At 43.0% G+C, this 27,782-nt stretch overlaps 1 protein-coding gene across 1 annotated transcript in view; it reads right to left on the reverse strand.

Moving 5' to 3' along the window:
- The window catches only part of LOC100549998 (transmembrane protein 132B), a 183,575-nt gene that overhangs the window by 95,280 nt on the left and 60,513 nt on the right, over positions 1–27,782 (reverse strand). Inside the window, 1 exon segment of the mRNA XM_031555897.1 lies at positions 11,833–11,973. Within this exon segment, the coding sequence (XP_031411757.1) occupies positions 11,833–11,973 (141 nt within the window).

Here is a 27,782-nt window from a genome sequence, read left to right on the forward strand (position 1 = left end):
AGAAAGATGACACTAAAAATGCTGGTAATAAAACAACATTCAGTTGTTGAAAATCAATGATGGGAAATGGTTTCATATATACTTAATTAAAGAGTTGAGCAGGTGAATATATTCTCTTCCAGGTAGGGATGTAAGTATTACCCACTTCGAATATTTTACTCACCTTGACCCTTAAACTTTAATGGAAAGATTTTCAGGGTAGTCAGTAAGGAATTACTTGATTGACCTCAACTGTTAAGAGCTCTAGAAATCGTCCCAAGCCTCTTGCTAACAGCACAAAGTGCCTGCTGAGAGGCTCAAGAAGTTGTTAACGGGATACAGAGCGTTTAATTGCTGGTCACCAGTTCAAACCTCGCATAAAGCAGGGATGGCCAGGAGTCATTGCCACGGAATGCAGTTTGGCTCCTGATGCGAAAGGAGATGTGGAAGGAGCTATGAATCTTCCCCTCCTCAGCAGAGCCCATAACATAAATGTCCCTGCCACATTCAGTGCTATATGATCCCCTTAGCAGCAGTCACAGGGACACTGCTACAGGTAATTGTCCATGGGCAGAGCACGGGGGGCTGCTCTGCATTGCTTCTGTCCCACTCTCAGGCAGCCCCTCATCGAGACAGAGTGGAACCTTTAGCAAAAATCGGGGGGAAGGGGGGGAGGAAATACATTCGTAACTAAAATAAAATGCTATTTCATTTGGTGACTGTGTAATAGTGATTTTATACAGTGCCGTTAAAAGTAAAACTCAGATAGGAGGAACTGCTGACTGCTGCTAAACTGCAGAATTTTTAAGTTCTTTGAGGCAGGAACATGTCAATCTTTTATATGTCTGCAAAATGCCATGAACATCTATGGCACTGTATAAATCACAAAGAGAACGATGCAAGCAAACAGAAGTTATGGGATCTTATCTCTTCGGCAGATTTTGCCCTATGGATAAGGTAGCTTACAAAGCAATAATGAAATACTATCAGCAAAATAAAGTTTTAGTGTTTTTTTATTCTTACCAGCATTTTGCTAGCACCATGTCAATAGAAGCAGAGCTTCAACTGGGACCAAAAAGTTCTGATTTGCATATGTTATCATGCAAAATGAGATTTTATTCTACTCTTGCCTTCAGAAACACTGAGCCATGCATAAGATCACATCACAAAATTAAAACAATTTATTGTACTGGAAGTCTCTTCTGTTAGTTTTGGCCAAGTTCCCAGTTCAAGTGATTAGTGAAACCACAGAAATACTAATTAGCAGTGCAGGGATCCTCAGAACTTCCAGTGTTTGTGTTCACGGTGTATTAGCAAGTAGACTGACCATGTTCGTCTTACAATTACTGACTGCTCCATCACTAATTGTCGAGACAAGAAATCAAATGACCACTAGCAGAAGACAGATGACTTAGGGCTGGCCATGTGGAAGCCTGCCCTACCACAGCATGCAGTCCAGCTGGGCTAATACAAGAGCCCTCCTCAGCATCACCAACATGCAAAAACCCCCTGCACATTCATGAACTCATCCTAACAAGTTTTTTTCAGTGTTCTCTCTTTGCTTTCTTGTCTTTTGAATCTCATGAAATTTTCATAATTTTTTCATGATGAGAAGAATCTTGCTTTTGCCTTTAGATTCAAAATGAATTCTTTTATTAAATCACTCCAGGAGTCTGTGACTTACAGAATAAGCATTTGAGGATACATGATAAAAACTGCAAGACTTGTCAATATGCATCACCAGTACTACTTAATAAGGCTATGCGTCCACAGCACTTTGAGACCTTAGAGAGGAGTTCAACCACTGGCCCAAGGGTCAGGTGCAGACCATGGACCCATTCAATCCTGATCAACTCCCCAGCACTTCGGTTTCTGAGCCATCGTTCATACAAGATACCATTTTGACCAGAAGTGAACTTAGATTTTCATCCAGAGACCCAATTAAAGCCCACTTAAAAGAAGATTAAGAGTCGGGTACAGTGTGTGCAAACGAGTGATCTGCTCCAGTCTTTTGGGCACGTTTTGACTCCAGTACTACACTCAATCCAGCACCAAGCATATTATTTGCACATATTGACAACTGAATAAAACTTTCAAAGGCAAAACATAGAAAGCAGCTATGAAGGGAAATGGGTCTTTCCTCGCCTCATCAGATGAAAAGTGCATTGGCAGCCCCATAGAAGATATCCAAAACTCTAATTAAAATGTTCCTCCTAGCGCAGGCCCTAACCCTGCCATATCCCAACTGCAACACACACTTCATATTCCAGAAGGCATCTCCCACATAATGGTTTAGCAACCTACACTGTTGCCTGGAATAGAAAAGTACATCAGACTTGAGCAATTAAGATTTTCTATGCTACATAAGCTGGAGAAGAACCACACAAGGAAAATAGCAGCACAGAAAATGAACCCATGGATTACAGGAATCAGCATTAGCAGATAAAGGAGTAGTTTCTTTCTTTCCTTCGTTCAGTAATAAATTTGTAGGAATAAGGCTTCTGCTGACAAAGAAAAATGTAACAGGCAGGACTACAAATAAACGTGCAGTTAGCATTCATTTCATCACAGAGAGCTCCAAATTCAGTTTAGGATTCACATTCTACCTAGGTCACAGGGATATCCTACAGTTTAGGGTATGGGAACATTTAAAATGAGTTTCATTTGAAACAGGGAGACAGGTGTAGTTAAGGAAGGTCATGCATGCCGAAAGCATTTTATTTCTGTATTTAAGCATGAGGTATTACTGCAGAAAAAAAAAAAGAATAAAGCTTAAACTGGGGCTTTTGTGCATTAACACACTTTGTTAAAAAATTCCTGAGGTACAGAACTAAAAGGTATGAGGATCTAATCAACCACTCACGGCAGGAACCCAGAAGCACACTTACAGTGTGCGGCAGATTGTCTCTCCATCAAGGCTGCAGCAGCACTACAGCTCACATCACCGCCTCGGTTCTGCTGATCTCCGCAGAGGGAAGAGGTCCAGCAGACATCCCCTCATCAGAAGAGGTAAAGTATAAGTGAGGACTGACTGACAGCCCAACCAAAAGCTCCAGGAATTCACTGGATCACGAGGCACGAGCGCAAACTGTCCCACTGCAGGTGGTCAACTCCTAACTCCATTCAACTAGTTGAATGAAATCCTGCCCCTGTCCACCCAGTTCTCCAGCTTGTTACAATAGTTACTATATTTTTAAAAAGAAGAGAACTTGTACTGTAAACCACAAGGAATGGAGCTCCAGTGCCTTTAAGCATTTGTGCTAAGGATAAATGCACAAATGCCTGAGCAGCTCCAAACCAACGCAAGTCCGCTGGTACTTTCAGCTCCTACATATGATGTGGTTTTTTAATTCCTCCACTAGAGATCTTTTGGAACACCGTAAGTTCACCTGGCCTAGGGCAACAACATACATAAAACCTGAATATTAGAAAAAGTTGAGTGAATTATGTCCTGGTAAACAGGAGGGAGCTGCAGTGCTGCGCTTGACCCCTTCTGCTATGGTGTCAAACCTCTATAAAATAAAAGGGCAGTTTCTGTGTCCATTCAAGAACTGCCACCCATGCTCTGCTCCCTCACGTGCTGTGATGTGGATGACATTTGTTCAGCTGAATAAGGAAATGGCAGATTTCCAGCATCACTAAACACCAAGCAACCCTTAGTCCAGCTGAACTCAGAGCAGCTATCCAATTACTGGATTTCAAAGGAGATCAGCAACCCCTTAAAAATGATACAAAAAAGTGAAATCAAGGTGTGCAAACCAGCACGGACATCTGGTCTTTGGCTGTGTGAATTTCAAAGGACTGCCGAATTCTAAAATACCCCACCTCTCACAGTAGACCCTTTCTGAAAGGCTCTTGAAATAAATTCTCTTCTCCTACAACGTGCTTCTCGGGCAGGAGTCTCAAGGTGTTGTTCATTAAATAAATAACGGTTTTCATTATTAAGGCATTCACAGTCAACATGTCCCGTACTCATCCTTAACATTTTTATTTTCTTCTTAAAAATTATTATCTACTTTTTTTTATGGCAAGGCTTGGGAGTGACAGATGATCCATCAGATTATCTACTGATTTTTAATGACAGCATTTTGCATTCATTATTCCCTACTTAAATCACTCTTTTTAAAAGAGGAATAACTTATTTCCTACTCCCGTCAGCAGAGAAATTAAAGAGTACACCATTAAGAAGAGTGCTTATCTAACAAAAAGATCCACCAGTCAGATGTAGGAAAGTAGCATGGTTGAAAACTGCCTAAGAGGGAGAGCAAAAATACCTCTGCTGTCTGCTCACCGCTAGGACCAATAACTTCTGGAGTCAAACCTCCACACTAAAAAATCCTAAGAGAACAACCTAAATTTCTTTTTGATCGTGCAATGCTGAGCACATCCTTTTTTAAAGAGTTGAAGCGCTCTATTTGGGTGGGTGATGCCAACCCAAAGAGCTGCATAACCTCTGTGTGGTTTCCTTAGAGGACCAGGGGATTTGCAAAAGTGACGAGTCTCCATTTACAGATTCATCACACCAATGAATGTGCAAGGGCTCTTAGCTTTAATCTGGTTTCATGTTCTCCTCAACAGAACACTAAGGTTTGATTAAAAAAAAATAATAGTAATACACTGACACTCAGCTTACTTTCTCTTTTTGCAAGAGTGACATTATGGGTTTCAAAAATAATCTTTTTAAGTTATAAACACGGGTGAGGAATATAAATGGTAAAGTGACTGAAAAATTCAAATTAAAGCAAGAATTAATTCATGCAAACTTAATGCTGGGATATTATATAATTTATTTGGCACAGATGATTCAAATAAATCAAAGTAACAAACTTAATATTTGCCTGTACTTAATGGCTGCCTAGCAACATCACCTCCTAGCAATAAAATGAGTTTAATTTTGGGCCAAACGCCTAATAAATGAGTTGTTAGCTTTGGTACTTTCATGCACTGGCTGTTAAGTAAGCAAGTCAACACACATTGCATGGAATTCCTATGTGTGCAGGAGGCTCTGCTACAAGTCAAGCTCATAAGCTGGTAAAGGTGCAAATTAAACATGCCACACATACCAGCTCTCTGATTTCATACACATTCAGTAATCTTTTCCAGTCCTATTATATCAAGGAACAATCCAATTATGGCTCTCAAATCTCTGTGTACAGTTGCCAAAAATAAATCCCTTAGTAACATTTCTAATATACTCAGGAACAGTTCTGTGCTATAGAAGCATTTTAACAATATTTTCAGGTGTGACACACTAATGCTTCTTATTATACATAGCGTGTCTTACGATCAAGACCTGTATTTTCCATACAGAGTTCTCCCTAATTGCTGACTCCAAGTACCTCCTTTATCATTATAACAGGCATCAACAGAACCCAGTTAAGAGCAAGCAGTTACTTAAGTGGCACTCTTCTGAATCTAGACTTAAGTTTGCCAGAAGAATAGGTTTTATTACTGGGAGTATGTGCCTAAGTACAATATTTACAGAAGAATCAGGTCACATTTGTGGCATAATGGTTTTGACCATGTGTTCTCCATCCCTCTGAAATCTCCACTAAGCTCACTGAAACTCTCCTGTCAGCAAGGATGGACCTTCTGTTGTAGCTCACATGCAGTGATTCAAACAACCATGAAAACAGACAACAGACTGGCAGAGCCTCAGAGAAGCCCACTGACTCTTGAGTATATCATACTCCCTTTGGCAACTAATATGGAAAAGCCATGCAAGCACCAATGGATGAATAACAATTTGAAGTCATCAGCATGCATTTGGTATTTGTTCCCAGCCTTCCTGCTATATTCTCACAGCCCTAATTATGCAGACTATCCTACCCTGAAATTAAACTTTCCCAACTGTTACATTAAGATTCGCATCTAGGAATGATATACCCAAAATGAAGTTAATTAGGTCAAATTCAAAAACAAGACTCATTTCAGAATGATTAGGCTCATCTTTCAGAGGAAATTTCACTCAAAATATGAACTGAATCAGGTTTTGTGGAACACATTGGTGAAGAGGTTATTGAAGCCACTTGGTATATTTGTTGTTGAATTGAGAAAATCAAAGTATCATTGAGTTGCACATCTATTTTTTTGCTATTTAACCCAGATAATATACAAAATCAAAGACACGTATTAAGAAATGGCTTCCATTGGTTTACACCTTCTGAACTGCCAATATAGATATATGGAGATCAAAATTGAAAGGGTCAAAATTAAAAGCTCAGTGTGTCTGTCAAACCACTTCTAGAACCAGGAAACAGACTTCGAAAATGCCTTAAGCCTCAGACGCAGCTGCAACCTATCGAGTTGTCAGAAATCAGAATCAGCTTTTCTGATCCCAGGATCACACTTAGAGGTGAGCAAGGCCTGATGATCTAACTTAGATACTCCTTACGTCAGATGTTACCAGATGTTAGTTTTCCAAGACATTTTCAAGCCCCTGTACTACATCATCGTAAACCATTGAATACAGATGAATACTGTTGAGTTCTTCCAAAAAAAAAAAAAAAGTTAACCACTTTCCAGATTTTCCAGACAACTGTCAAAATCCCTTGCTGTACTGCTCAACAGGTTTTTCCAGTTATCAAAGATGCATTTGTTCAAAAAGATTTCCTTGGGCCATAATAAAAGTACTGTACCAGCACAGCACGGATGCCTTAAGAAGAGCCACTACTTTCTTGGATGCACGAACCACAGTAAAGAAGCAATTATCCAGACTAGCAGTAAGTAATCCCTCTGACCCATCTGTTCTGGGGACTTTACCAGAGCAGCAGTGAGTTTAACTAAGATAGAGAAAGAAACAGCCATCTGAAAAAGCTGGCTGGCCAGGAGAGGAATCATGTGGTTATCAGGCTATTAGGCTCCCAACAGGAGATGGACAGACAATTTCATTGTTCTTAGCTTTGAACAAAAAGAAGAAAAAAAAAAAAGAAAATATCCTCCTGAAATGATACATTTCCATTTGATCCGAAAACCGCAGCTTTCTACACTAAGTGGTCCTTCCTACTGCTGTTAATTGTCTATTATTTTTTATGTCCTCTTTAAGCTACTGCGAGGTGTCAGTGCTTTTATCTCACAGAAACATTTCCAAGCCTGCTTGGATTCTTTTATACAAAAAGGCATACATGTAAAGAATAAAGGTTAGTTAAAATTCTTCTTATCGGGTTTTCTGTGTGACACTATTGAGTCATTTATGTTTGAAAATGTGTGTGGATGCTTCTCTTTACACAAAGCAGAGCAGACTCCATCACTCATAATAGAGGTCACAACCTTAAAACTGGTACGTTAAAGATAAAATTCTCTTCATCAATGGCTCAAGAGACAGTGCTGTCTTGGGGTCTGGCCCAGGCCAGAGAATGAACTCCTACAGGATCTACAGGCCACACTCACTCCATATTCAAAGCACATTTCTTTGCCCATGACACTTCTGACCTAAGCAAAGCAGCAAGTGCATAAGAATAGGAGAGGAACACCCAAGGCAGTAGGCTGCACCACATAGTCTATGACTTCTGCCCACACCTTCAGCTCCTCTTTTCAAGGAAAACCTTCCTTCCCAAAGACCCAAGGCTGCCGTGATGGATACAATGCCACTCACACTCCTTCTGCATCCCCTACCTCGGACCAGGGCCAAGCTTTAAAAACAAAACCAAATGATACAACATTTTTGCTCAGTTCGTCAGCTCCAATAACACAGATTTACTTTAAATAAATAAGTGCCCATATCTTAACTGACAGCCAATTTCACATCTTCTTTTTTTCTCCTAAGTGAGATTTCAGGTTCAAAGGGCATTCCCAAGTGCAAGAAAAGAAGTGAATTATTTCAAAACAGCAGGCTCTATTTGCATATCTATAAATACATGAAATAACTGCTTTCCCTGATTTAAAGATACATATGTATATACACACACTATGGTTATAATTTTTGAAGTCATTTAAATTATTTGAATTCTTTGAACACCTTTTAAAATGGCAAAGAAATGGAATATCATTACAGAATATTATTTTTTTATTCAAGTTTGAAGATAGATAATGTCAAATGCCAAACAGCTGAGTTGGTCTGCATCAATTAAAAAAAAGATATAAATTGTCCATGCAACAGAACAAATAGTTCTGACAGAAACTTAAAGAAACCTCTGAAGATTCCAGCTTCCCTACTTCTCTCTTCTGAGCGTCCCTCATGCAAGTTTAATTTATGCAGTGATGGATATTCTGAGAGATGGAAGCTGCATTATTGACACGGAGATAAAATAATCCCTGAGTGAGAAGAACAGGTTTGGTCACTTTATGCTCAGCCTGCAGGTAAAATCAATTTCAGTAACTTCACCGGTTAGCATAGATACAACCTTTCTGATTGAAGTACTACTTTGTCATGGAATTAGATTCCCCCCTCAGCTAATAATCCAATAAAATGTAATGACAGTTATCCTGAGTGAGGAGAACGATGTCTCTTACACTCCCTTCCAAAGGAGAGCGGCCACTTCCCAGCCTCAACTTTTGACTCCGTGCCGCCTCGTTCTTGCGAACCAAAGGTCAGGTCACACCAAGGTGCTCTCCTTCAGCTTTCCAGCAAAGTAGAAACCCAGCACCATGAAACATAGTGCTTTGTGGAGCGTTTCAAATGAGAACGCCAGTGGTCTGAAATAACCCAATCCTATAACACTGGCAAAGTTCCTGCTATACCATTCCTCTGGATATCAGTGCAAAGTTATGGGGCACAGCAGCTTGCAATAATTGAACACTTTTTTGCAATAATTCAACATATCGCCCTACACCACAGGGTAAGATGCCAGTCCTTCACACATGCAACTGTTCTGCATGTTCAGCTGGGAGCACCTGATTCTTATCTAAGCCTGCCAGCCCTGACTTCCTCTGCTCCTTGCAAAATGCACTCTGCACTCAGCACAAAAATCCATTAAGATTATTTCCTATGGAAGAGAAGCACTGGGTCCCAGCTGCAGGAATCACAGGAGCATTTGTGTTTGAAGTAGATACTCTATCTTTTTGAAGCAACAAACTTCTGATCCAACTAAGTCTCCCACAATGAGATTCATGGAGTTCTGCCCCAAGCAGAGAATAAGCACGCATGATGACAACCCATCCCCTTGCTCAATGAGCTCCCAAAAAGCTCCTTTGAGATGACAGCAGTAAGGGCAAAGCAAGGCCCTGCACAGAGCAGAATAGGTGCGTGCAATATACTTGTGTATATTTAAAATAAATCGTTTTATACTCTTTGTTCAACTACATTATCAAAAGAGGTTTTAAATACAAGCTTTTGGGACGACTAAAGAGGTGAATTTATGAATGTATTCCTAACAAAACACACTCTGCAAAGCTTTAATCTGCGAATTGTGACAAGCTTGGACAAAATGGATTTTTAATAGAATATAATGTAAACTGCCTGAAACATTGTGATAAGGATTTTTTTTAAAGTAATGCACAGAAAAGGCATGATGCACTCCGCATGAAAGGAGAAAAGGTCTTAATTTAAACCATTTTAATGAACACTCAATTTGCGTAGGGAAATGTGAGAAACGGAGATGAAAACCTCATGATAACGATAACACTGCGGAGGGGAGAAGGAGAAGATTAGGAAAGTAAGCAAATTTGAAAAGGCTCCCACCGATAACAGTGGCTGAAGGGAATGGAGAAGGGATTACCACCACGTCGCAGCCCAACAGTGCAGTTCTCCTTGCAGCACGGAATGCTGCAGGCTCTTACTGGGGTCATGCACTGGGGAGGAGGTAGCAGCCCAAGTGCAGAACAGTGGAGAGGCAGTGGACAGACAGATTTCAGCAGTGGAGCAGAGACATGGCAGGATGGTTCTTGTTTTCACCAGACTTCCACTCACGTATAAACTGCCTTTAGGAAGCTCCTTGAGTTACTCAAAGTCTGCCACACTGACCTTAGCAGAAGCAAGTTCAAGCCTCCGCTTGTTTACACAAGGCATCAGAATCCCTACGAAACACTTAACATTCTTCAAAAGAAACAAGAGGGCCACCACTATGACCAAAAAGGCAAATTAAAGTAAAGATCAAAGCTAAATATTTACTTTAAGCACTACAGTATTTGCAAATCTGGAAGCGATCTTTCAGCAGTTTCCATTTGCATACTTTAATTAATCCAAAAAATATTAAAACTAATCTCACAAAGGAAAGGGTCAAAGTATTAATTAACTCGAGATTCCTTGCTTTTGTGCAATTTAACAGTTCAATACAAAGCAAAAATCAGTTTTAATAAAAAGTAAGTTACTGTGACAGGTATAATTCCATGGATTAGTGAAACCACGTACAAGGCAGTAAGTTTCAGAACCTTGCCTGTTCTTTTTTTAACTTTAAAAAAGCAGTTGCATTAGGTAGAAAGTCTCCTCTGTTACACCAAACCATCTTCAGTCTTCCCCTTGCCTCAGCATTTCAGCACCAGGGCCAGCGCTGCACCCCCAACCCCAGAGCCACCGTCCCTGGGCGAGCTTTCCACCGCCAGTGGGTCCAAGGCATTGGAAGAGTGGGGAAATGTAGTTGAAAGACAAAGGATTTGGTGACAAAGCTTATTCCAACCGCCAGAGCCCTGCTTCACCACTGCAGGAGCTCATGGAACCCCAGCAAAAAAAAAAAACGAGAGAGAGTCAGCCACAACTTCCAACATTGCAAATTCAGACTTACAACTGCGATGAACGGAAACGAGAGGGAAATTTTTATTGCTGATGGTTTTTGTTGTTGTTGTTGTTTTTTTTTGTTTTTTTTTTTCCTTCAGTGGGCAGGAAGGGCATGAAGCAGGTAACGAATTGAAGTGTTTCTGTGACTTTTAACGCCAGAAAGCTCTGCATCACTTAAGAGACTAAATGCACAGGAACCGCCTTCCCTTGCTTTGTGTGCTTGCAAAGCAAATGCCCACATCCCACTCAGTCACCTCCACTCTCCATCTTTACTGAAGAGAAACAGGAGCTTTCAGTTTGCCATGCACTAGGCCTGTTTTACACATCCAGCAGTTTTCCTTTTTGTCACTGAAAAGTGAACCAAGGTAAATAGCTCTCACCTCAGCATTCATACTGCAGGTACCCAGAACTAGGTGGGGGTCCTTTGCTCCCCAAATACAGCTCCAGAAGTTCAACAGAGCAGTAATACGCTTTGCATGCCAAACCTTTGGGCAATAATCTTCCTAGCTCTAAACAAAGAGCTTTCAGGAAGAATGGGTGCAGAAAGCTCCTCAAATCAAAGTTTTGACATAAAGTTTTGTGCTTTTCTAATTATGATGCAATTTAATGCTAAATGTATGCACAGTGTACTCTAAATGTACAGTAACTGCATGATAATGAAGAGAAATTGCTTGTATTGTCAAATACGTAATTCTGACTAACAATATAAATTTCTCATTATGTTTGATATAGCTGGCGGGAGCATTACCATAACAAATGCACCCAGCTTTCAAAAGACAGTTCATAGATACTCATAGGTGTTCTGCACCATTAATAAAGAACACTTAATAGCTATTACTTCTACAGCTTTTCAAATAAAAGAGACAGCATTGTCCTATTTCGATTATTTCTCAATTATTCTCCATATTTTTCTATTCTAATCCATTTATTTCTGTTGGCTCTTTGCAACGGGACTTTTGCTGCCCTTAAGGTGCAAGAATAGCAAATATGAGCCAGGGTGAGTTGGCTGCCTCTAGTTACACTCAGTCATCTACTTCTCAAGCTCAGAAGCGAAACGAAAGGAACAAAGCTCTTATCACAGCACTTACAGTTTTTCCAACATAGACAAGAAGGAGCAAATGCTACTGTTAAAAGAGCAATACCACTCATCAAAAAAGTTCCCATCAGCATTTCAGCAAGAGTTAATGCACAGAGGAGCTTACCTGCTTTCTGGGTCTGGGTCATTGTGCATGCAGGTGATCGTGGCAGTGGTCCTGGCGCTATCAGTCTCCTCTTGAACTCCCCACTGGTCCGCATCGCTGACTCTGATGTCCAAGATCTTCACACCTGGGGCAGTCTTAATTCTGTTGGAGAACCACAGAGATCTCCTCAGTTACAGACCCCATGCAAATAAATCCACAGAGGTAAACACAGAAGATGAAAGAGGAAATATTCCCTCTTGCATTAGTAATAGACTGATACATTGCAACTGTAAGTCAGCCTGCTTCAAAAATATAAAACGGGCCCAATTATTTTAAACAGATGAAGTATGAGTTTCATTATGTGCAAAGGTGGTTAATTTTCAGCTGGAACAATGTGGAAAGAGTAAGAATGCTTTCTGCTTCAGTGGCACCAGTTTGATATAAATGAAACAGATGTGACTAAGCATAAGTTGATTTAATTTGTTGCGTCTGTCCTGCAGTCTGAGATGGAGGTTCAGAGCACTGTGAAGAAACTGTGAAGAAAATCCTCCTGCCTGCAAACCTTTGGGAGTGAAGTGGCTCTTAATATTCGGGGGATTTGCATGGAAAAAATGTGCTTTGCTGCTCAAAGACCATAGCATGGGAAGGGAAGAGAAGAGAAGAGAAGGAATATGTTAGGATAAACCCTGGACACAGGCTGGAAATAATGATGCCATTGCACTGGGATCTATCACATGGGGCATGCAAAACTTGCTGATGGAAATAGTATGTCAACATGAAAAACCTTAACTTCCCAAGCACAGGCAGCACTAAAAGCATGCAGTATTTGGTAAACATCACCATTTTTTGCCATTTGCTTAAACAAAAAAAAAAGTCCACGCTCCAGCGGGGCTCTGCATTAGGAACAGATTGCTAAGGAATAGAAAGCAAACTGCCTTTAATAGCAGGAACTTCATTTGTGCAGCTTGACTCCAGAAACAAGCCTGGGATTTCGACAGGAGTGCTGCAAATATGCCTGGAGAACAATTAGGCTGAAAGCAACTGCTATAGTGCCGCGTTCGCCACTACTGTGACTTAATTAATTAAAAGCAAGGCCAAGAGGGACCTCTTAGTTGTATGGTGGAATTAAACGGCAACTGCTGTGACTTGAAGCGTTACTTAACAGTGAGTTGTGATGGATTGGCCCCAATGCCTCGTGGCCAGTCGGCCCTCACTCTACTCTATTAAGAATCTCCTTTAAGTTTCAGCTGAGTTCGTGGTCTGGGATCAAACTGACTTCAAGACTCAGCGGGTGGTCTTTTCCTCTGAGAAGGAATTAATTTGTCCTGCTTTTATGATGTCCATGTTTCTCCCTGCAAGGCTTTCCTGACGTAATGGACCAAACCCATGGCTCGCATAACCAATCTGATGAAAAATGTTTCCTGTAGGGAGAGAATTTCATTTGATATTTTTCTAATTGTTTCCTTCAGGTTTCTCTGCAGACATTCGTATCTCAGACAACTTGCCTCAAAGCTTATGTGCCCTTTCCGTATCGTTTCCTCTTCTTATTTTCCATAGGAACATTCATTTATTTTGTAGTAATTACACTGGACCAAATCATTCCTGCAAAACACCTACATGGCTTCATTTCAGACGGGCTTGTAGTTTACATGAGAGAGAACCAAAAGCCTTCAGCAATGGAGCCAATCTTTTTTTCTTTAGACTTAGTCAACCACACTTCAGGGGGGGAAAAAAAGAAAAAATAAGGATGCTATTTTAATTTTCTCTTTCCCAGACAAAATTACATACTTTCAACAAATTCACCTCCCCACTGTCCCCTCACTTTACCAATTTTTTCTTGACAACAAGCTTGGAAAACTCTAACCCAGCTTTCCACCCAAGTCAAGGCCCTGGTGAATAAAAGTTTCACTGAAGGGCAGGAGATGCATGGGGCCAGGACAGCTGGATTACACCACGATTTCAGGATTCATCAGCCTCTTTCCATCTGTCAGAAGCCTGTTATGCCCTCCCACACAGTTCTTGCACTCTGGATATCTTCACTCCGCAGCACACTCTGTCTTCTGCTGCACTCTGAGCCTGGTGGGTCTCAACACCCCAGCAGGACGTGGTGCAGGAGCAGACTACAGCCATGTGGGACCTTTGCACAGCTCCATCCTACCTCTCCTGGGCCTGAATGCAGCCCATCCGGGCAGCAGCTGAGGCTCTCCTGATGTCCTGCTCAGCACTGGGCTCATCCTTCAGGGCACTGTTCCATAAGAGGAGCTGATTGACTGCGCTTGCAGCCTTCATTCACTGCCTATCCATCTACTGTCTTGCTGGGTTAGCATCAAGTGAACATCACATCCACTGTTTCCCTGCTCTATTTTCCAAAAACATCTCCAAATGCTGCATTTTAGGAAAATTTCCAGTCTAATCCTTTGCAGTGCGTCTGCTCTGGTGGGCTGAGACAAGATGTCATTTTGCATTTTGGATATCAGTACAGCCAGAAAGGTTCAAAGAAGGAAAAAAGTGAATTCAGCTTCTGGCTTAGGAAAAAGTCAAGAAATTCAAATCGAGCAGCCTACATATGGAAGGTCGGAGCCTACTATTCTTCTGATAAGTGATTCATATCTTTCAGTCAGCCCCCAAATCCTCAGGCACAAAACTGCTGTGAGAGTTGCTGACTCAGAGCATGGAAAAGAATGGGAAAACCCACTGAGAGTTGACAGGAATTGGAGCAGAGATGGTGAACAGCCAACGTGAGAGCCCAGGCGTTGGGTGCACTGCCTGCTATGTGCCAGGCATCAGTGACAAGCTTGGGTGGATTGCTTCATTTCCTTACACCTCCTTTCCCCATACAAACTACAGGGAAGTGCTTTCTTCCATCTCCAAGGGAGCTGCAAGAATGCACAGAATGGATTGAAAAAAAGAAGTCTGACGTCCTTTAAATTTGCCACCTGTATTCACAGTCTGTACCACAAAGGAGGTGACCATTTATTCATGACTCTCTCTTCTTTAGGGCTGGAGGGAGCCCAAGAGAAATGTGGCATTCTCAAGCACAGCCTTTCATGACACTTATGACTGAGATCTTCAGAAGAGAGAGTTGGTGGGGATGGAGGGGGTAGTGTCAAAGCTATTCAGAAAGAGAATCAATGACAATTACTTCACGAGTGAATCTTGCCCTCTTCTCCAGCTATAAATGCAGAATGGGGGAAGCTGCTTTCGAGTTAGATTGCAGAATACATTTGCTATCCCCAGCAGAGCTTTTTCCCCCAAGCAGTGTGTCCTCCATGCACTGGGTAATACAAAGCTGGAAACATGATGGACTGAATGGAGTGGATAAGAGAAGTGTCCCCAGCCTGCCAACTTGGAACAGCTATTTTAAAATGCAATCCCAGCCTTAAATGTATGCGACCCCATGAATTCAGCAGCTCTCTCATTTAGTACAAGAGGAGGAGAGGGGAAAGTACGAGCAATCACCAGGGCTGGGATGTAACTGAAGGGCTGCAAGAGGGATTTAGGCAGATGAGCACTCAGCAGAATAGTGCCGGGACTGCCACTGCCTCCTGGTCAATTAGCTGCAGCATCTGAGAGGCAAATGTGGGCACACACCCAGCACCCCTCCTAGCAGCAGTAATTGGAAGTAAAATCTTGATAAAAAGAACTTTAAAATAGAAACAGAAGAGAAAGATGTTTAGGAAATAAAGCAGGAATGTGCTCACAGCAGATGGAATGTGCTCAAAACGATGGGAAAAAGTCTCTTCCAGAGCTATTTTAGAAATCCGCTCATCTCTCCCCAGCCCATTACAGGGGAAAACATAACCGAGTTAAATCCTCTCTCAATAATGTACTAATAATAATGGTTCTGATAATAAATTTCCTTTGCAGTTTCCAAGTACTTCTGCATTCAGTCCTTCAACGCTCCTTTTTAGCCCAATTGAAAATAAAATCATTATCCCTCCTGTACAGGCAATCTAAGCTGTAGGACAGCTTGGCTTACCCGCCCAAAATCATACAGCTTCTGCAGAGCAGGAAATGCACTCATCCACCCCAACTCCGTGCTCACACATCGGCTAGACACCCCGACCCATCTTTAACTCCAAACACCACGGAGCTGAGTAATTCCAAGCCCTCACAGAGCATTTTACAGATTTGAAGAATCGCACAAACAGCGAGCAATTAGTTCTGAACGAGGTCCCCGGGGAGTTTCTAGTTAAAATACATGTGTTTTAAGATACATTAAGCCAAACACTATAAATTAAAATAATCACTGAACTCAGACGTAACAGCAGAGAACTTTCAGGAGCGTGGGTGAGAGGCAACTGCTCCCGTATGGCAGGGACACAAGCAGCCCTATATAGGGGTAGAGCATATTTTCTGAAGTATTCATCCAAGAACATTATTTCTTTGTTCTCTTACATTTTAAAAGACTTGTCACAGCTCTATGTTCAAGCTACTTTCCTATCAAATTCTTCTTAAAATAGCAATGCTAGGCCAGCTGTGTTTGTATTAACGTCACAGTGAGTAAAGCTATGTAAGTATTTAAAATGCACATCAAAACACACAAAGATCCTGGAACGAACCAAGCCTTCTTCTAGAGGCCACAAGTACAGGAGCACAAATAATGTGCCTTTTTGTCACATAAGTGAAACAGGCAGCCTGCAAAGCCCGGAGGAGAAGTGTAGGCAGATGTGGAACAGAGGGCATTGCACTGCACCAAGCAAAAGGAAAACCCCAAAATGTTAGAGTAATGACATCAGGCGGTTGAAAGGTTGAAAACTTAACATGACCCTGGTACAAACCCAGTGACAATATGTACTACCAGTAAAGTAAAGAGGGAACTGATGGTGGGACAAAAACCCACCATATTCGGCTTTATCCCTAAAGAGAACTCAATAGAGATGGAACCAACGACATCCTGGGTCAGCTGGAGTGCTCAAGATGTTACCTTCGCATTTCAACCCAGCTGAAACCTGCTCCAGAGGCCACTCCTTCATTGCCAGCCCCATGCATAACTGGTCCAAATTATTTATCAAAACAAGAAATAGATTCACTGTGCTCTGCCTGTCCTGACAAGCCATCATGGGGCCAAGGTTCCTCGTCACCACCCCACAGAAATGCCTCTCACCTTCACACCACATCAGGAAATTTGCCTTTTCCTCTCCCCAGGATAACTCAATTTCTCTCAGCATCTTCTATTTTTATATAACCTTTTGTAGCTGTCTTATTTAACCCCATCAAGCACTGGGGATGCAGGTGCTAGGAAGGCAGTTATTACTGCTGTATATCAAAATATCTCCATCCAACAGGCCCTCAAGGAATGAAAGTCAATGCCAAAGTACCAGGAAGAGCAAAGTAAGAGGAAATAGCTGTGGTGACCAGTGCAAGGCAAGGCAGGAACAACGCTGACGTGGCAGCCAAAAAAGCAGAAAGCCTTGGGAAGCTGGAAGCCCTCTGCAACCTCAGAGGGGGCTGATGCTGAAGACTCAGAACGACACAACTACCACTCTTCTAGACAGACACGTGAAGCTACCAACCTATTTTTTCAGCCCAGGGAATGGATCAAAATGTGGTAGGCATCAGACTCGCTAGCATATTGGATTTTGAATAATGAAAAGGGTAAACAGAGCTTTTCATTTGGATTCTGACAGTAGAGAGCTTTCCACGTGATAAATCAACTATTAAGAAAGACAAATTAATACAACCTATCCTTGAAGCATGATGGCTTGTGATTCAAAGGAAGCTTTTACAGAAGCATAACCAAAATAAGATGTGGCATGACCAACAGGAGGTGGTGCTGGGGCAGACCAAAATCCTCCCCCCGCCTTTCAATCAATCTCTACGTAGAACTTAGCTAAAAAAACTACACCAAATTTTCTCCAGAGGTCCCACTTTTCCTAAAAGCTTATTAATATTTTAGGAGAGATTCTCTGCTGTTCTAAATCACCAGAGATCACTGAATTTCACATTGAATTCATGATATTGAAAAGATAAATTTCACATCTGAGAAGGTGAGCCTAAGAAGGAGGGGCCACCTCTCATGAGTTTGTTCAAAGACAAGGTGCCTCCAGATATAAGACTGCATTCATAACATCAGCAAAGAGCATGTGAGCATCTCCAAAGCAGTCAAACATTATCACGTCTTTACATATCCAAAAGGAAAATTCCAAGTTTTTGCCTTTTTTTCTTTTAAAGGAAAGAAGGCATTTAGGTATTTTTAAACGTTATCGTCACAATGTAGCAGAAAGTCCATTTTTCAACTTGCTCTCTCTCTTACTCAGGTACATAAAACAACAGTGGAAAGACACTCTAATAGGCTTGAAATTAAAGCTATTAATTTTTATCCTTATTTATTGCTGTCACAAACCAGACCTGTTTATATGGGTTTGCCATGCTGCTATGGGAATCTGAGAGGTTCTGAAGTCTTTCTGCAATACAAAAATCAAAACGCCGTCTCCCAGCAATCTCCATTTCTATCAAAATATGTCAGCAGTGGAATGTTTTCCTTCAGGGAGAAAAAGGCTGCCACATAACCAGGGCAGGAGATGCTGGGTGCAATCTCTTTGACTCACAGCACTCTATTAACCATTAAGCACATTCAAAATGGGAATAAGTATCTTTTCTTGCCTTGGTATGGAAATTCATTCCAGGAAAAAAATAAAATACTGCAGGTCAAAGAGTTCTGTAGCAATTGGCATTTTTGTAATAAAACTGAAAGCTATAATTTTTTTTTCAATCCACCTGCAAATATTGTTGGGTCTTTGACACATTGATGACTATAATTATAGCATGAGCAGATGTGGCTTGAGATTGTGCTGAAAGCTCTTCAGTCCCACAGCCCAGCCCCCTGCCCACACCACGGGGAAGCGTTCCAGGCCTTTTGGCTTGGCTCACCTGGAGGGCAACAAGCGCAGAACATCTGCAAAGAAAAACCCAGTTCCAAAGCTGTCTGACACCAAACTCCGATTCTTGTGCTACCAAACAGCCCATCCTCATTGGTATGCACACCCTGCTCTGAAAGAGGAGCGATGTTTTCCTTTCCTCCACTGCCTCCACCCAGTTAGCTGAGTTACGATGCGGTGATCATTATTCAAAGAGCTCAAGAGTGCCTGCTGCCATGCACCCCTCCGACACCTGCAGGAACTGAAGTGTGCCCTCTCTTCTGCAACACAACAAGCCATGCCGTCCCTCCTCCACGGAGAGGAGAGGTAAAATGCTATAATGGTTTCCTGTAACATAGGGTTGTAGAACAAAAATCAAAGCCTTCTCAGACTCTTCAACCTTTCTCTGAAAGATCTGATACACTCCCACTATGTCCTTTACCTTGAAACCAACGCAGTGCTATAATAGATGAAACTATCCCTTCAAGCCTAGAAGCACAGGAGAAAAAGCATTATCGAGTCTGAAGGTGTCCAAAGTATTTGAACTTGAGATTCTTGCAATCATGCAGAAACACAGCTTTGAAAACTGTAATGAAAATATCAAAGCAAGTCAGAGGTTTCTTCCTGCAAAGACAAAGATACTTATAGGTTTCCTTTTATTGAAAGGCTCCTTTCAGAAATCAGTGCTGCGGAGATGTTTGCAGCCTGAACAGAGTGCAGTCCTCCTGGGAGACGGCGAATCTTTGTGAAGGGGTCATTTTTCTGCCTCTACAAGTGGGAGGGAAAAATAAAAGAAAGAAAATAAAAGAAAGAGAGAGAAAAAAAAAGCCCTGAAGGTCACAGTTTCTGAAAGCACCTAAACAACAATAAAGAAAAAAAACTTCCCATCCCTCTCTCCTTGTAAAACCAGATAATGAGCTCCATAGCCCTGTCTTGGCCAACATGGGATGGGGTTTTCCAGCATTTGAAGTCATTGACCACGGTGGCTAAATTTGGTCACCACCTCAGAGACTCACATTCAGTATGTACAAATCTATTCAGTATGTACATCTGAAATCAGACTGTGACAGCCAAGCCCCAAGCAGCAGATGCTTGGGAAGCCCATGGCAGCCCACCTGTAGCCCATCTCTACATGCCACAGCACAAACAATGCACCTTTAGGGCACCTATCACCATTTTTTGATACTTGCTCTGTACTCCAAACAAACAAAAAAAAAAACAATAAAGGAAGGGCTGTTGTCAGGAGCACTGCCCAGACTGGGGCGAGGAGACAGTGACCTGAGCACAAGGGAGGGGGAAAACAAAGCACTGCAATGAAAATCCATCCAGAATTAAAAAGGCCACAAGAACTTTGCCTGAACTAGTGGTTGTTGTTTTTATTGAATTATTTTATGGCGCTTTATGTTGTTTAATCGAAGAAAGAAAATGGATGCCATAAAATATGCAGAGCTAACTGGGGCTGCAGAGTACATTGCTGAATATTGCTAGTAATGCCATTTCCCCTTTACTGTCAAAAAATGAAAATATTGTTCTTTATATCCCTGTCACACGGAACAGAGGTCCGCTAGCGCTCACGATCAATCTTCCTAGAGTGCACCTTTACCTTGAGCAGCGTGTGCCAGGATGGAGAATAAGCAAAGCTCAGGAAATAATCTCCCTTTCCACAAGATAGAATTCAATTTCCAGTACAGCTCAGACCAGTACTTTTCTTGAAAAGGTGGTACCATAAATTACAGTAAGAAAGCATTTTTCTGCTGCTAGCAAAAATTTTAGTGAGCATTATGATTATGTGGTTTGTACTCCAGGCACCAATGACCACCAAGCAGGCTAATAATACGTGAATTCTGATGAGAACCAGCCCTCCAGCTGGGATAAGCCATCAAAGCCTTCTTTCCTGCTTTTTCCCCTCTGCGTTCCCTCTTGTAACAATTTTTTTCTACCTGCAGACAACAGCCTTCCAAGAGTGTCCTAGAGAGTAAGCACTTCCCAAGGAAAGGGACACCCAAGCAGCCCTTTGGCCACTGCCCCAACAGTAGAACGAGACCACGAGGATGCGCCCCTGAAGCCACCCAGCCCTGCACTGCTGTCAGGAAAATCTACCAGCCACAACACAAAAGCTGCTTGCCACTTGTGACCGTGATTGATGGTAATGCAGGAAACTAATGGCATTTCACTTGCTCGTCAAAAGAAATTACTCACCCCGCGCCAGCAGGATTGGGGAAGGATTATTTAATACTTGCAGCAATTTTTAATTTAAACTTGAGTGTTTGTAGAAGAGCAGTCAGGCAGCAGCCTGCTTCAGGATGGATCCAGTCGTGATGGAGCACGTGGGCAGATCTGCTCTGTTTGCCAGCAGGGCTGTGCTGCTCAGCTTTGCCTGCAGTCCCCATGCATGTAGGACAGATCCTGCAGCCCGGCTCAGCCCCAGCATCCCTCCTGATGAGAGTCACTCCAGTTTTGGGACAGGTAGCACTCAGTCATCAGCCACCAGGACAAGGGGTTCTGCAGTCCTTCACCAAGAACTCATTCCTACAGGTGGGCTCCAGCACCAAGTGCTGTCCCCGGGAATTTCAGTGACACAGTGACTGATTAAAAAAAAGTCCCTTAAACCTTGAGTATTTCAAAGCATGCACTGTGTTTGCAATAACAAACGCGCTAAAAACAGGCTTTTCCCCGAGGAGTTGGGGGGCACTGAATCAACTGCCAATAAAAAAGGCTTTGATGCTTTTTAACATGTTCAGTGGTTTTCAGTGAAAAACACTCAGTGAGATACTTGGTCCCACTGAGCATTAAGCACTTACCATCCCTGTTCTCCTTTTGCAATCCTAACTACTCCCCACCCGTCAGCCATGAATTTGCGATTAATGAGCCTTGTTTAGAGGATGCAAATGCTGAAATAGTTCTGATATACTGGGCTGGAAGCACAGAAAGACGAGCTTATTCAGCGAGGGAATCTGCTGTCCTTGGGGGGAATCCAACCCTCCCGATAAAGGAAACCAGCTGCTCAGTGACTGCAGCAGGGCAGCGTGCTGTGCTTTGCCCCGAGGTGCCCAGCCATGCTCTCACAGCTCGGGATCCAGGACAAAACCATCCCCATGCATTAAGGATGCCGAACATCTGCTTGCAAATCTGAGGCCGGCCAAAAAATGGCTGTGATTGGAAGGAGGACGGGTAAGTGTGGTTTCATTCTTAACTACAAAAACCAGGCACAAGCTTCAGGTTTAATACAGCATAAGACCAACAACCTAGGGCTAAAATAGCTATGACCAGTTATACTTAACCAGCAAAAGAGCAGCCGTTCCCCTTTTGTTCCCCCATGCTGCTCTTTTCCTGCTTCAAATTGTCTATGATGCGCCCATCAGTACTGATGTAGAAATACTGGATTGGAGGAGGAGAGGCTTCAGTATGTTTGACCAGTTTATGAAGTATATACCAGGATGGAATGCACTGCTCTGTTGCAGCATTCACTCCCAGACACGTTTCAGGAGCTGACACTGGACACCAGGAGACTCAGCACCTCCAAACTGCAAACAAAGCTGGAGCTTTCCAGTCAGCCTCCTGCAGAGGAGGGGCTGTCAGTGCCTGTGCCCTGTGCTGCAATTATTTCCTCCAGCAGTTACTGCACTACATCCAACACTACCATGGATTCAAGCGCCAAGGCATTAAAGTGACAATACCTTCTTTGCCAATAATTGCTGACTCAAAACCATATTCTCAATTACTTGCATCGATAGCTTGCGAATACTCAAAGGGAAGCCACTACTTTACTTTGGCTGAGTTTTCTTTCTAATCCGGTAGTTTGGATATAAATTACCTGATTTGTTGATGAAAACCTCAAATGACAAAGGCACCATTCACAAAACCACTAACTGCATGGATGGGTTCCTTTGATTTTAAACGGTGCTGAGAAAAGCACTGGTTCCTCCTGGTACCACAGCCTTGAGTCTTCACTGTCAAGCCATCACTCTCAATTAACTTCAGGCCCAATGACTTCAGGTGTAACACACTGCCTGCCAGCAGAGCAAAGCCTTCAGAAAGTGAGCCTTCAACCCACAGCACAACGCTCATCTGTCCAAAAGACCAACACTGTCCTTCTGAGCTACTAAACACCCTCAGCACCGCTGGTGCAGCCAGGCTGTACTTCCTCCTGGGGAGGCTTTGCCTCGTTTTCATGTGGGAAAACCCTTTCATTAGAGATCTTTGCAGGATTTGGCAAAGCAAAGTGGCTGACATCATGCACGTGCTGCTACAGAGAGTAAATCGTGGCATTAAGGAAAGTCAAGGTTCAATTTCCTCGCACGCAGCAGGGAGATACGTGCACTGAGAAAGGCCAGATCTGGGGAATGTAATCAACAGCTGCAGATAAATATAAAATGTAACTGCAAAATGCATTTCTTCGTATTTATTATATCTTTCACATCTACATCAGGCAGATTTCATTCCACAGATTGAGCCTGATCTGAAGTCATTTAGTGGGAGGCTGGTAGCTGAAACAGAGCCACATTTCTAGAACAATGTAAGTACAGTGAATTTAATGGGATTTCCTGCCGCTGGTTTTGAGGTGCAGCCTCCTCCATACCCTCTGTTTACACTGAGCATGGCACTCACTGTCAGACCACTTTTACACCATCAAGTAGAGCACTGCACAAGGGAAGAGGTGCTCCAGAACTGCCTGAGTTTTCTCCCCACGTCCCTCAGGCAAAAGCTGCTGGCAGAGTGCAGTACCAGAAAGCACCAGAAAAAATAAGAAAGAAATGCAGCGATTCAAACCTGAACCAAAAAAATGAGACAACAACTTTGCAACGGTGAGAGCATCGCTACATTAGCAGGGAGGTCTGCAGGGCTCATCAGGGCTTTCATTACACAGCAAAATGACTGAAAAAAAAAAATCTCTGCTCACCCACCAGCACTACAGCAGTTAAGTATTGAGATTTCTTTCTGGAATAAGTGCATATTCATTTTGATTGACATTTCTTCACTTCATACATTCAGATCATGTCAGGAGAAAAGTTGACTGAATTCACAATGTGGTACCGATTGAGTTTCTAATAGGTACAGCTGTCAGGAGGATGTGTAGGAATAACTTTCAGAACCACTCTCACTTGGTCTTTCAGCACAAGGAGCAGGTAGGACGTGCTGGGACACACGGACACCCCTCAGTGCCTCCATCCAACCCAAGGCATGGAGCTCGTGAGGGAGCAGAGGTGGCAGGAGGGCACAGCCAGAGGGAGCAGCCCCCAAACTAGGGGAAGGACGCCAAGGAAAACTGGCACAAGAAGAAACTCAGCTTAAGTTTGAGCCCTTGGAGAGCCCCAGCCTTGGGCTGTGCTTCCTGGCACAAGATGGGCAGCTCCCATTGATCTCAATCACTGCCTAGGAATCAAAAAGCCCCGTGCTTTTCCTCTGCTCATGATCCTTCCTCTGAAGTTTTCTCATTCCCTCAGAAGACCCTCACGATATAACTTTCAAGTATGCCAAAGCTTGTCCAGATGTTCTTCCTTCTCTGTACAACTGGGCGACCACAAAACGGCACACAGGAGCTCTAGCTGCCTCCACCCTTTTTTAATTAGACAATGGAGAAGGAAAAAAAACCAGGGCTCTTCAAACTTAAAACCAACCAGATTCAATAAAATATTTAAAGTTACCCTGCTTGTTAGAGCAGCAGCGTCTGCAAAGAGACTGCAAACGTTGCCATTGTTTTGCAACACGGTCACCCACAGCTGGAGGCCCCGGGATGCCATTTCAATCAGAAATGTTCTATTCCAAATGCATTTGGCAGTTTGTTCATCGTGAGAAGTGCTTCTCAAGGCAGGAACTTTCAGAAAGCTGCAAGGAGCGAAACGCAGGTGGCTTTTCTTAAAGCCTGGGTCAAAACACAATTTCTCAGGTTGCTGTAAACATTCTCGTTTAAAAATAAATAAGTAAGCAAATAAGAAAGGAAAGGTGCTGTGCCATGCCTTCTGCACTGCTATTAGGAAGCCGAGAGGCTCCTGCTACACCAGACAAAGCCTTCAGTCAGTCCCACAGAATATTCACAAGACAGAATGAAAAGAACAGTGGGAGGAATTGGCTTAAAAGTGCATTCATTGTACTTTCCTTTGCTATAAATGTAATAATAGGTAACAGCTCCTTGCAGTGTTCAACAGACAATGCCATTAACTCTTTTCTTGCTCCAGCATTCCAACCAGTTACACCCACTCTAAGTGCTAATATCCATCGCGTACTACAGGACAGATCTTGAGGTTCTCGCTCAAACCCTTCCTCAGATGAGCTCCTAGGATGATTTTTGCACGATGCTTTCATGTTTTTCCACATGTCACTCAAAAACCTGAAGGCACAGAAGCCCTGCAGGAATTAATGAAAAGTACCTGCGCATTTGTACCAGGAACCAATCCCTGAAAGAAAAAAAAAAGGAGAGTGGAAATAAACCTGGAGGATGCATTAGCAGGAGCAATTCTGAGCAACTTCCCATTTAAAGCACGTATGGGATAAATTCATCTTAAGCATCGCTTCAAAGGGAATGGCCTGTAATCAAAATAAATCACCACTGATTGGGCTGGAGGTTTGTGCCCCAGGGGCAGGCTCTGCAGCCGCAGCCACGGGCAGCACCAATCCCTCTGCTGTTCTGGTGCCACCAGAAAATGCTGCAATGGGATTCAGGCCAGATTTGCTTATCGGCTCTGAACCATGAGGCCAGCCGGCAGTGTGTGCTGAACAGTGCTCTTTTTGAGGATGTCATCTTTCTATTTATGTTACCTAATTCTTCTCGTCCAACTCCCCGTGGCAAACCAACAGTTGAAATCACACAGTATAAGCTAATAGGGTTATGTAAGTGTCCATTTGCTGCACATATGCTCTCTCCCCTAAGGCGAGCGATCACCATGACTGTCTGCAGCGAAAGGCACACCTTCCATTCCTGATGCGTAAGCACGTGCAAGTTGTGCCCCTTTTGGAGGGAGAGGTGTGGGTGGCCGAGCACAGAGACACCTGAAAGCACCGACAGGCAGAGGGAAACCCACAGGAGAGATGTCCCCAGGTCAGGCATCTCCTGCCTCGTGTCTGCCCGAGACACAGAGCTACACCGCAACAAGGCAGCTCTCTGTGCAGCACAGGACAGGCACAGCCCTCCTGCCCAGCCCAGCTCCTGGTATTGCCTTCACAAGAGATTCTCTGCCTTCATGCTTCTCAGCCTCCACAAAGCCAGACTTGCTTTTCCAGCTAATCCTACAATCACAGAATCGTTACGGCTGGAAGACACCTTTAAGATCATCCAGGCCAACCATCAACCCATCAGCACCACGTCCGCTCTTTCCTCCCCTTCTCATTCCTCTTCTGGTTTTCTCAGCATCATTCTCCAATTCTGCTTCTACAACATAAAGGCAAAATAATTTACATAAACAACTAAACTGTTTCAAAGCAAATTGTGTGCGTGGACATGGATACTTCCTTACTTCCAAATGCATTTGCCTTTGTCTACTTAGAGCTCCACATAAAAATACTCATCTCTCTAATGTCTGAATTCCTGCACCCTTCACTCCAAGGTACACAGGGATGGCATTGGCCCTACTTTGGAAACTACATCTTTACAGCTTTCTGGAACCTCTGAAAACACACCAAGAAAGGCCTTGCAATACAAAATTTTAAGTACACATTTTGCTTACACAGATTCAGTTGTTTTTTTTTAAATTGTTTTCTATTTTTTACCATTCCATTTCATCTCTCAGTTCTGGAAGGACCCCTTTCTAGATACAGTCTGAACTTTTTTCCAGAGTGGTCCAAGCACGTAACCCAGTGGAGGTGGGGGCTTTGCCCACTTACTCGTACACCTGCTGTCTGTACATCTTTCCCTTTACACCTCCCAAGACTGCCGTCGCTCCCTCCTTGGCAGTTTGGAGGGCGCAGATGCTCCGAGCACACAGACAGCAGTGCCATTCCCAAACTGGCTGCTCCCTGTGGTTTTCTGGCCAAATCCATTAATCAGGCCTGATCCGGGGAGCCCGTGTGTGCATGTACTGTGAAATCCCCTCACAGGGCACTGTCTTCCACCAAAACACACTGCCCTTTGCCAAGCTCCCCCACGGCACAGCAGCAGACAGCACCAGCACGCGGCCATTTGCCACACATATGCTCCATGTGCTCTCCAGAGCCCTCTGCTTGTCTGCTGGACTGAAGGGAAGGGACGGCTTCGTAGAATCATAAGAAAGACCATTAAGGTCATCTGGTGCAACCAGCAACCCATCACCACCAGGCCCACATTGATTCGCACTGCTCATCCTCTTCCATACTGAACACGTCATCCGGGGAGGAGGCTCTTCCCAGGGCTCAGCATCACCAAAATTCACTCCAAAATACTTAGCGTTTGAATCTAAGTTTATGTGGCATATCCCCAGGACACATGAAATTCAGAATCCAGCATTTCCAGCTGCTGTTTCTTATTGCACTTACCTCCTGCCAGCAGACAGTCTTTACTGAGCCTAACAAAAATGATTCGAGCCAGTGTCAGGCTCCAACATCACACAATAAGAACAAGCAATCGCAGCACACAAGGAATGTGTCATTTTCTCCATCTTTTCTTGAATAGTAAAACAGAAGCACAGGAAAAGCAAGGAAATCACTCAAGACCACACCAAAATAGCACCAAAATCCCCCACCACAGGACAGGCTACATACTTGTAGTAACAGAAATATACATGCCACTGCACGTCACACAAAAGCTCATTCAAACCAAAAATTTATCACTTGCTTCGGACTCCAGCCAGGTGACAGCACATACATCACAGAGCTGTCAACAATCTGCTAATCTTGGCTGTGAAATGTAGGATAAGAAGCTTAAAAATACACTGCTCCTCCAGAAGCCATAAATTTTGCTGGCTCTCTCTCACATACCACTGGGTAATAGGTCTGCTCCAGCCATTTCACTCCCATCTACTGCAGTTAAACACTTCCTTTTTAAAAGTCTATTTAGGGAATGGCAATCAGACAAAATAGTACAAAATAGCAGAAATCAGACATACAAGAACAGATAAGTAACAGAGACCCTCTTTCACTCCTTGGCTGAGAAGAATTACTAACTTGCACCTTTCTGGAGGCTGCAAAAGAGCCCCATCAGTG

The sequence above is a fragment of the Meleagris gallopavo genome, chromosome 17, assembly GCF_000146605.3.
Source record: "Meleagris gallopavo isolate NT-WF06-2002-E0010 breed Aviagen turkey brand Nicholas breeding stock chromosome 17, Turkey_5.1, whole genome shotgun sequence".
Lineage (NCBI taxonomy): Eukaryota > Metazoa > Chordata > Aves > Galliformes > Phasianidae > Meleagris > Meleagris gallopavo.